Source organism: Pinus tabuliformis, chromosome 3_1 (assembly GCF_031772625.1).
Source record: "Pinus tabuliformis cultivar Carrire ecotype Pingquan chromosome 3_1, CPIR1, whole genome shotgun sequence".
Classification (NCBI taxonomy): domain Eukaryota; kingdom Viridiplantae; phylum Streptophyta; class Pinopsida; order Pinales; family Pinaceae; genus Pinus; species Pinus tabuliformis.
Window position 1 is genome coordinate 467542324 of NC_142301.1, and position 17100 is coordinate 467559423.

Consider the following 17100-nt stretch of genomic DNA (forward strand, 5'->3'; position numbering starts at 1 on the left):
TAAAATGGGGTTTTGCTCAGAATGGCTTTTATTCCCCAAAGGAAGGTTACAAATGGATGATGTCTCAAAAGGGTTGGGAAATTTTGGACTGGTGGGCTAAACCGTTATGGAAGTTAAAAGGACCAGCTAAAACGAAATTGTTCTTCTGGTGTGTCCTTTTCCAGAAAGTTCCTACGTGGGATTTCCTTCAAAGAAGAGGCAGAATTGGTCCTGGTAGATGTCCTCTGTGTAAAGACAGCGCCGAAACTGTTCAGCATTTATTTCTCTTTTGCCCTTTCAATTCCAGTCTTTGGGCAGCAATGCTAAGCTTAATAAATGTTCCTCATAGATGGGAAGGGCAGGGACTCTTAGAGGCCTGGCAGAGTTGGTGGAACAGTTCATTAAACGAAAGGGAACGATCCATTTCTTTACTCATTACATGGGGGACCTGGCTGGCCAGAAATCAAGCTATTTTCAAGGACTCCGCTTTCCCTATTGGAAGACTTGCCGCTGAGGGAGCGGCCATCTATGAAAGCATTCCTATCCCTCAAGCTCCTAATTCCTCCAGAGCTGTTTGTCAAGAAGTCATTAGACACTCTATGCCGTGGGCTTATTTTGATGGGGCTTCGGATATTAATGGTCGGTGTGGGGCTGGCTTGATCATACATTTTTCAGAAGAGAAGATTGTTAAAGCCTCAGTAGGTCTGGGACAGGGTTCAAATAATTTTGCCGAATTGAAAGCCCTTCATCTCCTCCTCTGCTGGCTTATTCTCCGTAATGTGCGAGAAGTTCAGCTTTTCGGGGATTCCATGAATGTGGTGCAATGGTTCAACGCAGTGTTGCGGGGGAGCGCCCCCCCCCCTCGCTCCCGCTCCCGATCCGCGCTCCGGGCGGGAGCGGGTCGGGAGCGCGCTCCCGAAATCGCTCCGCGCTCCCTAAAAAAAAATTCGCTCCCTGCCTTTTCGGGAGCGTTTTCGGGAGCGTTTTCGGGAGCGTTTTGCCTTTTTTGCATTTTTTTTTTTGTAGTAATGTTCGAAATGCAATTTTTTTTTAAAGAAACAAATAGTTTTTGAGTGGGGCAACTTAATGATCAAGTCTAGGCCCTAGTATTGATATGCTATTCATGGTAATGTTAAATTCTTAAAGTAAAAGTGACATTTTCTTTAATTTTCATTTTCATCCTTTTACTTAAATTTTTAACATTACCATGAAATGACTCAGGATGTTTGAGAGTGGTTTCGTCCTCATTGGATTTCATATGGAGAAAGTAGAATTTTAGATTTCATTCAAAATCCAGCAGACTTATCAGTTTTTCAGGATTTCAGGATTGGGGGATTGCAATGTTTCCATTGAATTTTGTCATGTATTAGGGTATGGAACTCATATTTAATCAAGAGTACCAATCCCTCTATGTACCTTGATGTTAGTGACATTGGTTGTCGAACTCCTCTATCATGACCCTTCTAAAAATGTACGCATCACTCAAACAAAATCTTGACTTGACATGCTATGCTTTTTCTATCTTATGTTAATGCTTAGAGGGTGATATTAATGACAAAGATCCCTATACAGATACAAAGGTAATGACAAAGATACCTCTGGATATTAATGCTTGGAGGGTGATATTAATAACAGAGATCCTGATTTTGCAACAAGACTAAAAATTAGACATTTCTCGTGGTGGCAAGAGGCCCAAGCATAAGAAATAGATAATAGATTTACTTCTCTTCTCTAGTTTCTAGTAGCTTTTATAACTATTGACTCTTTCATATTTATTATGATATTTTTTTAAACAATATATGACAATTTAAGTTTGAAGTTGGCAATTATAACTCATTAGTAATGAATTATGAATATGATGCTTCATGAAAGTTGAAAGTTGTTTCATTTCGTTTCATTTTATAACATTTCATTTCATGTTAGATATTATTTGTTGTAATGGTTACACTTAGCTTACAAGTACAACTTTGGTGATCAATGATGATAAATGTTATATATTGAATTTTGAAAGCTTGAAACTTTAAGATTGATGAATCATGAGACTCAATATGGTGTATGTTACTATGTTACTAACTTGCGGACGTGGTTGATGAAGATTATAACTTCTAGATGATTGTTGTTATATGGTTCAATCTATGCTTTTTTATGTTTTTTATATCTAATTCATCATTCTACATGTTTTTGTTGACATATATGTATCAAAAATTAAAAAATATAAAAAATATATATATTTTTAAAAAATCGCTCCGGATTCGCTCCCAAACCGGGGGCTTCTGAAAATGGTCGCTCCCGCTCCCGCTTCCGCTCCCGCTCCCCGCTTCCGCTCCCGCTCCAAGTAACACTGGTTCAACGGGACTCATCGCTGCTACAATCTTACTTTGCTTCCTCTGTTTAGAGAAGTTTCTCGGCTCAGGAATCGTTTCATGGAGATTTCTCTTAGTCATATATACCGGGAAAGGAATTCTGAAGCGGACCGTCTTTCTAAAGAAGGAGTAGACCGTGAGATGGGGTCGTGGGCTGTCTCAGAGGTTGATAATGGGTTTGTTCGGCCTGTTGAACAACCCATCTTCGCTTAATCTTTCTTCTCATTTCCTCTGTTCCTGTAAATATATGTGTGTGTTTCTGTTTTTTCCATGTCCCCATCTCTCTTATTTTCTCCCCTGCCGGATTTCTTGGGCTATTTTCCCTATTTGTGGATGCCCGGGCAGTGGTTCCAGTATTCTCGCAGCGGCTTCCAAATCCTCAATGATATTGTGGATGTTTATTGTGGATCTGCGTGGTCTTTTCTTCCAACGTTGCTGGTGGTTTTGGGGGCTTTGTTCCCCTTGCGGTGGCTCTTCTTTGATTAGCTGCGGGTCGTTAGGGTTGTGCTCAAATTCTTTGAGCGGTTTGGGAGGAGTTCTTCCCTCCTGCGACGGGTGTTCTGTCAGCGAGCAGTTTTGCTAGCTGAGTCTCGCCCTATTTGCTGGCGGTTTCAGGCTTGGCGTCTTACTTACATATTTTATGTAACCCTTTTTATTAATAAAAGGTTGGAATTTTTCTGTGGAAAAAAAACAATCACTTATTACAAAATTCCTTTATGACGCAATATTAGATAAGAAATTGTAGATAGAATATAATCAAATGCATAATAGAAGAAAGCGAAGAATACAATGAGACACAGAGAATTTAGGTCCAATGACCAGGGGAAAACCCAACTAGATTCTTCTTCTATTAGAAATCAATTATTCAACAGAGATACAGAGTACAATAAGAGATCAAGAGAATGAGTAAGATCACCCAAATCTGAACAAGTTGTAGCTTGAAGATCATTGGTAGTAACAGCAGATGCACACACTGAATAAACCTTCCCTTCAACTAAATCAACACTGAAGCACTAAATCAACCTTGGCTCACCACTCTCTAATTCTCTCTCTCACAATCATCTTCAACTCTCTCCAACTCTCTCTGAAGTTTGAATTCTTCTTTCACAATGCACAAGTAGTGGGGAGAAAAAATGAGGCACATCTATATTGGAGGAGCGACGAATCCATGCCATAAAGGAGTAACTTGCGTGCCAAGAGGAGTGTAACTCATGCCCATTTAGGAAATGTAACTTATGCCATTAAGGTGGTACACATGCTTTTGTAACTTATGCTCCTAAGAGAGTGTAACATATGCATTAAAGAGTGTGTAAAAGGAATATTTTATGACATGTTTTTATTGAGTGTAAGAGAGTTTAAGAGAATCTTTAAAGACATGCTTTAATCGAGTGTAAGAGAATGTAAGAGGAATATGTCATGTCAATTGTGAGAGTGTAAGAGAACATTATTGTGAGTCATGATTGAGTGACTTGAATTTCTTTTCAATAATAATATTATAGTATCATAAGAATAATAATAATAATATTAATGATAATATTGATGATTAAGTCGAAATTGAACTATTATGATTGATTGATGATCAGAAGGGTTTTCCATCAACAATACTTGATTATCAATTGATGCAAGGTGATTTATTATTTTTGGAAAGTCATACTTGAGACTTTCTATTTTTAGACTTTATATTTTTAGAAATTATATTTTTAGACTTTCTAATTTTAGAAATTCATCCCTCAGCTGCCAAATTTTCAACAAAGTTTGATAGATGACCATTTTACCATGTGAAGGAATGATGAAGTTTTGGAACATCCAAATTCTCCGATGAATTGTCAATGCAAAAGGAAGAGTCTATATGACTAGAAGAATATGATAGTTGATGGACTTGTCTTTGGATAAAGGAAAGTGTATATATCCCAAGTTGAGAGCGAGCTTGAAGAAAAGTGAATGACTTGATGAAAAGGGCATGAGAATGTTTGGGATCGAAGAATCGCTGAAGCACTATTAATGGCCATTCATGATCAATAAAGTTATGAACAAAACTTGGATGTTTTTGAAAGATGTGCTGAGGTTGAGTTAGGGTGTTGCTGAAGAAGTTAAAGAAGATAGCTTCCGACGAAGATGTGTTTGGATAATATGATGATAACCTAAGCAGCATCAGTATATTTGAAAATCCGAGAGGTATGTGTTAACTTGTATATATATTTGAAGGATTGTTGCTAATTGGGATTGTGATTGTGCAAAATCTCTCCATAAGAAGGTTGAATGTTTGAAGCATGCTTGGATTGGTGGACATATCTGGGAGAGATGAAGCATCTTAGGGCGACAAGATGTTGGGCAGGACACATGGTCGGCCTTTGATGATGTCTAGATCCCGAAGTAGGGAGGGTGGTGTTGGTCTTGGAGCTCCAACCTTTGATACGCACCTAGATCCTTGGGTTGGTGTTAGAGCTAAATCTTGATGGTACCTAAAGAGGCTAAAGCTTGGAACACACCTTAGTCCCACCCGATTAAATACTCTGGTCAAGTATCTAATATGTAGCATTGTGTGGGTTGTAACTCTTCATAGAGCATATCGTTTGGAGATCTTCCATGTACCTTTGTATATATGCTATATTATCGGATCCGCGGGGAGCAGGTTGCCGAAATGCAGATCCCCGGATCTGAAACAGATATGGATACAAATCTGGCTAGATACGTGTGAGATCCGCCAAGAAACGATTCTAAAATTTCTTGGAAACGAACCCTGCATACAGGACCCGTTTCACCCATCTCCATTGCGGATCCCGTGGTTTCGAAAGCATATTTGGCAACAACAAACTCTCTAACTTGCATCGCTAATTCATTGTTCGATTCTTTGCATTTTGGCATTTGTTTTAGACAATTTTACAGCTCTGTTTTCGCATCTTCTAAAAGGAAATCCTCATCGCCTATTGTAGTAACACTCACGATATGGTGACTGTACAATTAATTATAATCCTCGTTGCCCATTAAATTTAAACCATACACTATACTATTTGATATATTATTTAATTATAATATAAATGATGGAAAATAATAATAATATATATTTTGACATACGGTGAAATGGCATCCTCATAGTATTATAAAGATATTATAAATTTTGGCATACTGTGAAATGGCATCCTCATAGTATCATAAAGATAATATAAATTTTATAGATTTTGACATACCGATTAAAATTTAAAAAAGAAGTATAAAGTTTAATTATTTAATTATAATATAAATGAAAAAACACAATAAAAATTATAATGATTATAATTTTGGTTGGGTGTGATGTGGCTATGCTACAAAGTGTTGTCGCAATTTGCCCATGGTAAATAAAAATACTTCCCTTCCTTATATTTTATTTTACGATTTACATCACCACTCAAGTGGCCACTTTTTCTGTTTGGTTAAAAATTATCCTGCCCATGGTAATTAAAAATACTTCCCTTTTTTCACATTTTATTTTACCATTTACATCACCACTCAAATGGCTGCTTCTTCTGCTTGGTTTAAATTTTATCAGTAATTTTTTATTGGCATGACTCTAAAAATACTATAACATAAAATCTCTATAATTTTTTATAAGAAGTGGCCAATCTCTATAATATTTAATATACAATTAAATATGATGTAAGGCATTTAAAGATAATTATATTATAAACTATTAAATTCTAACCATAAATAATAATAATAATACCAAATTAAACTATAAATTAAATTATAAAATAGTTTAGATTGTGTAGTTTCAAAAGTATAAATTATAAACTATTTTTAGCCATTATACCTAAATTGAATTATTTTAAGTCATTGTTTGTTTTTCTATATTATTTTTTATGTTTAGTTTCAAGAATGTTGTTCTATATTACTTTTATCGTTTCGTTTTATTTTTATTTTTATTTTACGGGTCACTATCATGTGTTTAACTTTATAACTTATCTAATGATTTCATTTCAGTGCTAATGTTGTGGTTCATGAATGGTTTTTGATTTTGAACTTCAAATATGTTTTCAACTTTTTTAAAATTAAAAAAATATTATTATATATTTTTGTACTTGACATATCTTTGCCGTATCCGGATCCTGACTTTTCAAAATTTTGGCAAATCTGTATCCGGATCCGGATCCTGGTAACATAGTATATATGTAATTATGAATACCTCCCTAGTTAAGAGGGAGTGTTGAATAATGTAACTAGTGTCGGTCTTCATAATTATATTTATGTCATAATATAATGTAATGTATATGTCAAAGGAAAGAAAAAGAAAAATTTATTGTAAAAAAATTGACTTATTAAAGCATAGGTTTCATGCTTGGGTCAATGCTTGATAGGTCAAAGCCTCCATTGTGGGTTTCTAGGGCTTATGTCAAGAGTCCTTGTCCATGTCATCATATAATAGACCCTTCTTGGGCTTTATTTATCAATAAAGAAATCTATTTTTATGTAAAATGTGTCATTTAGGCCTCCTCCACCAAGTCAGCTTCAACCTAGACAAGTCGGCCTCATTGGGAGGCAGAATCCACTTTATAAAGGCAGCAACGCGACCTCATTTGGAGTATATTCACAAGAAGTTTGATTTGCAGTTGTTGGAGAAGAAAAAGAGTGAAACTCTTGGAAGAAGGAGAAAAACCCTAGCGAAGAAGTTTGGAGACCATTTTCTCTCTCTTTTGACTCACACGTGTGAAATTCTGAAGCTGCCAGAGGGCCGAAGTTGCAGGGCTGCAGTAGGGCTGAAATTCTGAAGCTGGGGACTGAAATTCTGAAGTTGGGGGCCAAAATTTTGACTTGAAGTTGGGTTGAAGCAGTTTGACAAAAGTTGACTTCTAGTGTTTGGTTCATCATCTTGGAAGGTTGACTTGGTGGAGGAGAAAGGTCTTTTGGTCTGGTCTAAGGTCTTGGATTGTCTCAAGTTTGATTTGAATCTACTAGTGGAAGAGTTTGACTAGGTTTTCCCTGCACAGAGGTTTTAGCCCTGGCTGAGTGCCTATATCTGGTGTCCTTGATCTTCATTTTTTTATTTGATTGCTTGATAAGAAGAAGATAAAAGAAGTATATAAAGAAAGTAAATAAGAACATAAGTATATCACAAGTAATTGTCAAGACAAGAAAATCTTTCTGCCTTTCTGGTTTTCTAACACCCCTGGTCTATCCTTTTTTGTTATCATGCCATTCAGATGGGGCAGGCCACAACTAGAAGAGAAAACTGGTGAACACCTTGAAACGCTATCAAGCTCACCAATGAACCAATGCCCCAATTGGCATATATCACTACTTTTACTATTGATGCCATATTGTATTTAATATCATCCAGTGGAGATGACAGGTATCACAGTTAGTGGGATGCCTCTTGCAAGCCCTTTTATTATATTGTAAAATAGCTATATACTTATTGTATATTTTTTTATATTAATGAAAGCAATTTTCAGTAAAAATAAAAATAGAAGAATATATAAATCTTACCTGAGACATCCTTCAAAAAATTTTGCAGTCTTTGTGCCCTTTGATTTAAGTTTAGGATTTATTATTATCTGCATCAAATCAAAGGAGAAAACTATAAAAATGTCAGAGGAGGAATTGATCTATATTCCATAGACTATAAACTGTCCCTGGTTTCAGAGAATTTGATGCACACTCAATCACGCACATGAATTTTCGGATTAGTTGAACCCTGAGCAAACATGAATCAAACATACCAAAAGATCAAACGGATGGCGTTCCTGAGCTTCAGCTTCCTCCTTTAGCGTAAACCTGATATATTCTTCCTTGTCTTCTACAACAATCATCTGCAATTCATCATTATTGAAACAAAGTTTAATCAGAAGACCAGTAGAAGCAGATGCATTTATTATTTTCATTTACAATGCAATCATACTCTTGCATATTTCAGAGATCATTTAAAAGCAACTGATTGGAAATAGCCAACGTCATATGTTGAAATCCTTTTAGCTCAAACAAAACAAAAGAGCAGCATCCCAATGATATGATAATGAAAACATTAAAATGTTGATTCATGGTCAATTTAAATCAAAAACATGAGCTCCTAAGCAAAACCGACGTACAACACCAGCAGAAGAAAACTTTCATCTAAATGAAGTAATTTTTAATGTTATAATTTTATCAGATCCATGTTGGATTGGGAAGTCAATCTTCAGTTCTATTTCATAGGATTCTATCCATCTAAGAGATAATCCTCTCCTTTTGCATTACATTTAAATGTGAACCTGTACTTTAGCTCCATATACTCACAACTCTTAATCAAAAGACAAATTTAATTGATATTAGAGATCATCTGCATAAATTACTATCTCAATCAATTATATCTTTTATATCCTGTGCCCTTGAACCGTACAGTAGTCTTGCAACTTCCTGCTGTAGTGCTTTGGACGAAAGGTCCAGATTAATATCCAATGCAATAGACTTTGCATTCAGATTTTGTGCTTCTTTGAAACAGTAACATTTTCTGTTCTTCATCTTGTTCCCCATTTTATGAAAAGTGAATACACGTCATTCTGACCCAGTCACCATAGCTGGTTGGTGAAGTGAGTTAGATGATCATATAGATGAAATTCAAGATGATGTCATAATGATTATACACCATGAGATAGACGATTAGTCCCCTTCAAACAGTTCCTTCTCATGTGAAGTAGATGAGTGAGGGTTATCAGATATGTTGATTTCAATTTCTTATCCCTTTATAGTCATTCAAAGAGATCATCTTCTTAATCTTTGTAGTAACCTAAAGTGGTAAGCACTATCTCCAAACTGATACAAATAGATCTAGAACAGCAATATCAAGAAACCTTAGAACCAAGCACACAGAAAGATAAACACAATGACATAATATTATCTTATGAAAAGGAGTAAGATACTAAGATATAAATGGGACAAACTCAACCATTTTTCCATCAAAATTATTTACTAAATCTGGTAGGAATTTTGCCAGAAGTTATAGTTCCACTTGATTGATGGGAACTTTGACCATATAACTTTTCCCTTGCAGGTCTAAGCCCATTTTAAAAAGAGCCAGATCATCAGAATTTCAAAAAAGAACAAGTGGATCAGGACAGAACTTTACCTTGCCAGAAAAACATAGACTTGCTAGAAAGGTTGAGTTTGTCCACTTTTTAACTTCACTCCATTATGAAATACGTAAGTCAATATTACACTGGAGTTCACCTCCTTATAAAGGTTTAGATAATGGGCGAGCATTTTCCACTTATGAATGTGGGATACACCGCTTTACACAAAAAGTGAATAAAAGCATAAATTAAACTACAACCTAAAGTAATAATGTGACTTCGTTACAAAAGTTAAGCCCTATATTCTAACACATACCACTTGCTCAGGTCCCACTTATGAACCACAATCAGATATTTCCTTTACCTTAACCTGGTTGTGTTAGTTGCAGTGAATGCTCTTGTTAGTCTGGCAGTGATAACTGATACAGTTTCCCAGTGATAAAATTGTCCAAGATGCCAGATTTTTTTGGTCCCTTACAACATTTAGCTACCTTAGCTCAGTAGAAAAAAGATAACTAGGACATGGCCACTTGTAGAAGTGAATTTGAACTTTGAAGTATAATTCCAATTTCCACTACCTAATAGACAGAGAAGAGAAAAGTGTTCAGTGCCTTCAGACTAATTCAAACTCAAATGATAAAGAAAGATAATAATGACAGTGATCTCGCTAGAGCAACATGCAGTGAAGTTGCCGCCGCAGAGGATATTGTGCTTGATAGGAGAAAATTGTTTTCAGGAATTCTAGAACCTATCAATAACCTGGTGATGTAAGGTTTTATCAAAACATTTTCCTAGTTAAGTGTGTAGGCCTCTTGTAAATCTTCTAAACAACGCACTTGAGTTTCTTGCCTTTTTTTTGTCAAAGAAACACGCACAAATAATACACAACGTAAGACAGAAAATGTATTTTGGCAATATTATTCCACAATGTAGTGTTCTAGTACATAAATGAGAAAAGGCACGTATGTCACATAACTTGTATAACGACCAATATTTAATTCCTTTATTAATTATGTAGCATAACTTAACACTTTATTCATGACCCTGTTATTAACTTATTACTTTAAAACACAAAGTGATATAATTACAAAAGTACCCCAAGCATATTAAAGATGATCAATATAAAAATTTACAAGCTCTACAACTTATAAATTCGTCTCGATTTCTTTCAATGTGGTTTGGACCCAAAATATTGCTAGGAAAGCCCTGAAACAGGTTTGGAAGTTCAGGGCCTTAAATTGCTTGAAACTGCTTGACACTGTCCAAACCCATCTAAGTGGTCCCTTACCATCCCAAATGGTCCAATTGAATGCTTGGGTCAGTTTTCCCCCTGAAAAGCAATGGTCTCCATATCAACCTCTCTCCAGTCCAAGTGAGGCAACTTACAGAATTTGGTTCCTGGTGAACCGCTTCCCTTGATGGAAGAACTACCCAACCTCTGCTGAATTGTTAGAACCTTTGGTTGAAATGAACAGATATCTTTCTCCTTGTGACACAAACATTATACCCTGCTGAGTGCTAGTCAAGTGACTGTGGTGGTAGGGGACAACTTCCAGTATCCTGAAGGGTTCCTGAAGGGTTGATCTCGAAGTGATGATAACACTACCGGGTCTGGACTGACCAATAGCAGGTCATTTCCTTGTGTAAGGATGACCAAGCTGAACATTACAGATTCTGAGGGGGGGCATATCGTGAAGTACTTCATTCTTGAAAGGATTGATGGTGTATGACCAGAGGTATTAGTAATTACTAATTATCATATATATTTTTTATCCTAATTTACCCGACTGACCGTGTAGGGCTAGGGGTGAAGTGCCATTGGCAACTCAAGTATTTTTAAAAAATATGTTGAGATCAAACTTTTCTGACTACCACTATCAACAATGAAATTCAAAGTTGTTCCCTTCACCCATAACTATGAATGTGAGAGTCACTCTTTCTCCTTTGTCCACGTGGTTGTACTTGTGCAGTGGCAATGACAAGGTATGGATCTACAACTAATCTATCTAGTCTCTGAAAGCACTGGTGTTGCACTAGTACAGGTTCTGGCGTAGACATGGGTTCCAAGGTATGCATATTTAATATCAAGGCTTATCGAGCATGACAGTCCTCCTTTACATGTGACTTAACTCTATGGATATCAAACCATTTTTCTGTATCCTTTGGCTTTCACAAATGATCCGGAGGTTGGGTGTGCCAGATTTGTTCTCATTTTATTATTTCTTATTTCCTTTCTATTTGAACTTCTCCTCGACTGCATATTGGTAGGCCACTTCCAAAATTGGATGTCCAAGAATTCCATTTTAGTGTAGATGTACCCATGTAGACTGGTGTGGTGCTTGACGATGGGGTACCTCTCGTTGTTCTTAATACCCACCGTTGCAACACATGGTCATGAAAGGAATTGCTGTAGTCATATACAAACCAGTGTTGATAATATCGCCGAAATATCGGCGATATTCGCAAATATCGCGATATTTTCGGCGAGCCAAAATATCGCCCCGAAAAAATCGCGATATTTGCTTGTTTTGAATTTCGCGCGAATATTTACGAGATTTCGGCGATATTTTCATAAATATCGCGCGACGATGGTAAATATCGCCGGCAGAGTTTATAAATTGGGTTTTTGTTTAACGTCAATGCGTCATTTCGTTTTCGTGAGCTGGAGACGCTGCGAACAGTGCGAAGGAGGGTTTGAACTTTCGCTGCGAAGGAGGGTCTACAGCCTACAGGTATGCTATTATTAATTTATTACTATCATCTAGATTCTATGTGAATGCCGGATGCCCCACCGTTATAATCAACAATGCACATTTTATTATTTTAATGTCTTTTCTACATAGCGTATGATGCTTCAAGCCGTAATACTGGATTATAGTGTTCAAGCCGTAATACTGTCATGACTCATAACTTTTATACCATTCCACTTGGTTTCACGGTTCACCAACCCTCTTACACTCTATAAATCCTCAATAAACAGACTACAAAATTACAATGATTATTTGCTAGTGTTGGGCTGCCAATTCGTTGCTGGGAAGTCATTTTGGTAGTGAAAACTCATAAGTTATAACCACATTGGATTTGCAGCGTGTTTTCATTGCATTCGACTGTCAACTATCATTGATATGTAGCATTAGTCACGTATGTATTATAAATGTTTTTAAATGGTTATTATACACATTAAAAATGGTTATTATACCTTGCTGTCCCCTGACTCTTTGTTTTGAGGTGGTTGTGGTGGGTAGACATACTGGGTACACATCCCCACTTACCCACACTGATGTACCGGAAACTTGGTGTAGCATAGCTAGAAAGTGAAGGGATCAAAATTTCAAATAAAGAAACATGGCCTAATCTGAGATGATGCTGTCACAAGGGGAAGGGGGATTTAGCCAATGCTTATAATCTTAAACAAGTGTGGAGAGGTCAATGCACATTGCAATGTACTTGATGAATGCTATCCTTGGGAGGCCTGGATTAATATGGCTTTTTGGATTTACATGAATCACAAATACATCCATATTTATGGTATTTGATGGAATAGTAAACCATAATAACATTTCCCTTAGCTGTATTTGGGATACAAGACATCACGGGGCTGCTGGAGGGGGAAGTTTATAATTGTGAATAACTTTTGTTGGAAAAGATGAAGGCCTGTGCAGATGCACTGAAAGTGACTCTAAGGCCTGTGTTATCTCCTTAGTTAATCCCTTTGCTTTTGAGGGTCAACAAGTAACCAACATCATGATCAAACTTTCAAAGTAATAGATGCTGTATAGGTAGCAATGAGCATATTACTCTGCTGCCAAAGTTAGCATACCTGTAAACCTGTATAAAGATATGGCTGAACCTGTAAAATTGCAGCGTTGCATGGCTGTATAGATCTGTATAGGAGGGTTTACAGGTACAGGGTGCATGATGTTTATCCTTGCTTGTGATTGTTATTGCTCTTACACTTTTAATTTTTAAAAGCTAGGCTATTAAAAATTTAATTTTCTTTCAAGACCTTTGGATTTTTCTTGTAGAACTTTGTTAAAGTTTAGTCCATTTGTCTTTGAAGAATGAGGATTTGATATTGAGACCTGCACCCATGGAATTTCGTAAATTCGTATTACTTATTAAGTTATTAAGTTACTAATTCCAAATTTTTTTTGGTGCTGTAGGTTTCCTTTTGAGTTAGCCCACTACAAAATACAAATATGCCAAAAAACTTGGACCCATTTTGGGAGTATGGGATCCCTGATGGTGGGACAAATCGTGCATATCTTTCATGCAAATTGTGTGGGGACAAGATGACAGGTGGGGTTACACGACTGAAATACCATCTTGCTAGACTCACTGGACATGATGTTGGCATTTGTCAAGTTTCTAGTCCGGAGCTTATACGAAAAGCTCTTGAGGCAATTGAAGAAAAGGACAGAAAGAAGGAAGAGGCGGAAAGAAACAAAGCTGAACGTGCAGGTAGATCTTTCGGGATATCTTCTCCTGATTTTGATGTTCAGGGTAGTGGCCCTACTAGCCCTAGTGGGAGGGGCTCCACAACTGGCACACCATCACATGCTAGCGCTACTGCTAGTGTGAATGCGAGGTCATCATTTTTTGTTCCACGAACAGGAGCTGGAGCACAACCTGGCATAAAATCGCTTTATAAACAAAAGGAGAAGCAAGAAGCAGATAGAGTCATGGGGAGGTGTATTTTTTGGAGCGACTTACCTCTCAGCATCACAAAAACCAATCCATTTTGGCAACCAATGTGTGATGCTATTGCTGTTGTGGGCCCAGGGTACAAAAGTGCCACATATGAGGAGTTGTGGGGGCCAATTCTTCAAGCAGAAAAAGAGGACATCAACTCTAGATTGGCGGAGTTGAAACAGACATGGGAAGTCACTGGATGCACAGTGATGTCTGATGGTTGGACAGATAGGAAGGGTAGGACCCTTCTAAATTTCTTGGTACATTGTCCTAAAGGTACCATGTTTATTAAATCGTTGGATGCATCAGAACATATCAAAGATGCAGCAACGATATGTGAGTTGTTAGATGGGTTCATTCAAGAGATTGGTGTGCAGAATGTGATGCAAGTCGTAACAGACAATGCAGCTAATTATGTGTCTGCCGGCAGAATGCTTATGGAGAGGCATCCCACATTGTTCTAGACTCCATGTGCAGCGCATTGTCTTGATTTGTTGCTTGAGGATATGGGGAAACTCTCCTTCATCAAGGAGGCAGTTGTTATGGCTAGGAGCATCCCCAAGTTTATTTATAACCATGCTTTTGTTCTTAGCCTTATGAGGAGGTTCACTAGAAACAAGGAGTTGCGGCGTCCTGCCATTACATGTTTTGCCACAACCTTTATTACTCTTCAGTCTTTGCTTCGATGTCAGTACGAGTTGAAGCAAATGTTTGTGTCTGATGATTGGCATGCTTGTAGATACAGCAAGAGACCTGATGGGAGAGCCATTGCAAAAATGGTGTACTCTGAGACATTTTGGCGTGGAGTACAAGAAGCATGTGCAGTTAGCGAACCTATAGTAAAGGTTCTTAGATTGGTGGATGGAGAGAAGCCTGCAATGCCTTATTTGTATGAGGGCATGGATAGGGCCAAGGAGGCCATTCGTTCCTATTATGCAGACAAGGGTTATGCTGGCCTTAATAGGCAGATGATGTTATGGGATGTGATCGATAATCGGTGGACAGGGATGCTTCATCGACCCATTCATGCAGCAGCACTCTTCCTCAACCCTGCATTTGCATACAAATGCAAATTTCGTTTTGATGGCGAGGTGATGGAAGGGCTCCATACCTGTATTCAGAGGATGGTACCTGATTCTGAGCTTCGTAGCAAAATCAAGCGCGAGGTACAGAGTTATCAGGATTGTGTTGGCCTATTTGGCTTTGATGATGCCATTAAGGAAAGGGCCCTCTTCATGCCACGTAAGTGACAAGTCATCACTCATTAGAAATTAGAAATTTGAATTTAATTATGTTTTAACTTTTAACTTTTAAGTTTTTGAATTTTTTATTTCATTATTTTGTTGTAGATCTTTGGTGGCGAAGCTATGGTGCAAGGGTACCAAATTTGCAAAATTTGGCTATACGAATCTTGAGTCAAACATGTAGCTCTTCAGGGTGTGAGCGCAATTGGAGTGTATTTGAGAAAATACACGCCAAAAAGCGCAACAGGTATAACTTTGAACTCAAGCCTTCAGTTGAGCAATTACACTTATTGTAATTTTTAATTTTTAATTTTTAATTTATGACCTTCAAGTGTCAAGAGTCAAGAGTCAAGACTCATTACTTTTTTTGACACTCTTACAGGTTGGAGTTCGCACGCCTCAACGATTTGGTGTATGTGCATTACAACATCCGACTTCGAGTGAGGCAAATAGAATCACCAGTGGATCCAGATGCCATTTCCTTAGACAATATTGATGTATTGTCTCCGTGGAGGGTGGAGTCTCAGGAGCCCATATTGGAGGAGTCACCTTCATGGTTGGAGGAGCCAGTGGCAGATGATCCATTAGAGCAGGGGCAGCAAGAGGAGGACTCGAAGTCAGAGGAGCAGCAGCACTTAGAGGAGGAGCAGGAGGAGCTGGAGGAGGAGGACACTGCGGGAGCATCAGCATCAACACCATCTGCTATAGATATAGGAGAGCATAGCTCCATGCCTATCACTCATTATTTGACATTAGGTGCAGAGGCAGTGTCAGGGCCTTCTACTACTAGGGGCAGGCCTGACAAACAGCCCATCATGTTTTCCCGTAAAAGGGGGAGAGGGCAGTAGATAGATAGCTGCTAGTTTTATTTGTTATGCTACATGTAACTCATGATGATGAGATACTTTTATTATTATATGTGATGTTATTTTGTATTGGTTCTCCACATTTGAGTCCTTGAATGGACAATTATCAGGGATTAGCACGATTTGGTATCGCCTTTGATATATCATTTCTATTTGACATCATATATATCAGTGTTTTCTTCATATTTATGTGCCAATGTGTTTATTTCATGTTGTTATTGCTTTATATGTTTAAAAATCTGAAAAAAATGAATATATTATGCATTTTTTATGCTTGCTTTTGTTGTTTAAATTCTGAACATGAAGATGTTGCTCTAAAAATTAAAATAGTTTCTTGAGTGTTTGCTGGGCACTGTATAGTTATACTCATTTAATGCCAATTTTTTGTTTTTTTTGTGCCCTAGGTTTGAATTAGTTCACTACAAATGTCAAATATGCCAAAAGCCTTGGACCCATTTTGGGAGTATGGGGAGGCTGTTGGTGGGGCAAATCAGGCATATATATCATGCAACTTGTGTGGGACCAAGATGTCAGGAGGGATTACACGATTGAAATACCATCTGGCTAAACTCTCTGCATATGATGCAGATGTGATGCCTTGTATGGTTTCTAGTGCAGAGGTTATACAAAAAGCTCGTGAAGCAATTGCTGAACAAGACAGAAAGAAAGCTGCTAGGGAGAGGCCAATGGTCTCAGATAGATAGCTGCTAGTTTTATTTGTTTTGCAACTTTTGCTACATATAAGTTTATAACTCATGATGATGAAATACTTTTAAAGTTTTATATATGTGATGTTGTTTTGTTTGAGTCCTTGATTGGACAATTATCACTATCAGGGATCAGCAGGATATGTGATGTTATTTTAATTTTTGTTTGAGTCCTTGATTAGACAATTATCAATTTATCACTATCAGGGATCAGCAGGATTTGGTATCGC

The 17100-nt window shown here is 37.4% G+C and overlaps 2 protein-coding genes across 3 annotated transcripts in view; one reads left to right on the top strand and one right to left on the bottom strand.

Moving 5' to 3' along the window:
* The window catches only part of LOC149187792 (peptide deformylase 1A, chloroplastic-like), a 241875-nt gene that overhangs the window by 132060 nt on the left and 92715 nt on the right, over positions 1-17100 (bottom strand). For both annotated transcript variants that reach the window (XM_089411470.1, XM_089411469.1), the window contains exons 2-3: positions 8036-8125; positions 7803-7870 (exon numbers count right to left, since the gene is read on the bottom strand). In XM_089411470.1, coding sequence (XP_089267596.1) covers positions 7803-7870; positions 8036-8125 — 158 coding nt within the window. The remainder of the gene's footprint in view (positions 1-7802; positions 7871-8035; positions 8126-17100) is intronic.
* On the top strand, positions 15117-16403 carry LOC149187794 (uncharacterized). The gene is made up of 3 exons (XM_089412883.1): positions 15117-15295; positions 15403-15544; positions 15680-16403. The coding sequence occupies exons 1-3, from the start codon at positions 15148-15150 to the stop codon at positions 16143-16145; spliced, it is 756 nt and encodes a 251-aa protein (XP_089269009.1). The 5' UTR covers positions 15117-15147; the 3' UTR covers positions 16146-16403.

What these genes read in the sequence shown, in the direction of transcription:
- LOC149187794 (XM_089412883.1), top strand. Translation starts at nt 15,148, where the DNA reads ATGGAAGGGCTCCATACCTGTATTCAGAGGATGGTACCTGATTCTGAG. An exon ending in AAGGGCCCTCTTCATGCCAC is followed by an intron (nt 15,296 to 15,402) that starts GTAAGTGACAAG and finishes ATTTTGTTGTAG; the next exon opens with ATCTTTGGTGGCGAAGCTAT. An exon ending in CACGCCAAAAAGCGCAACAG is followed by an intron (nt 15,545 to 15,679) that starts GTATAACTTTGA and finishes ACACTCTTACAG; the next exon opens with GTTGGAGTTCGCACGCCTCA.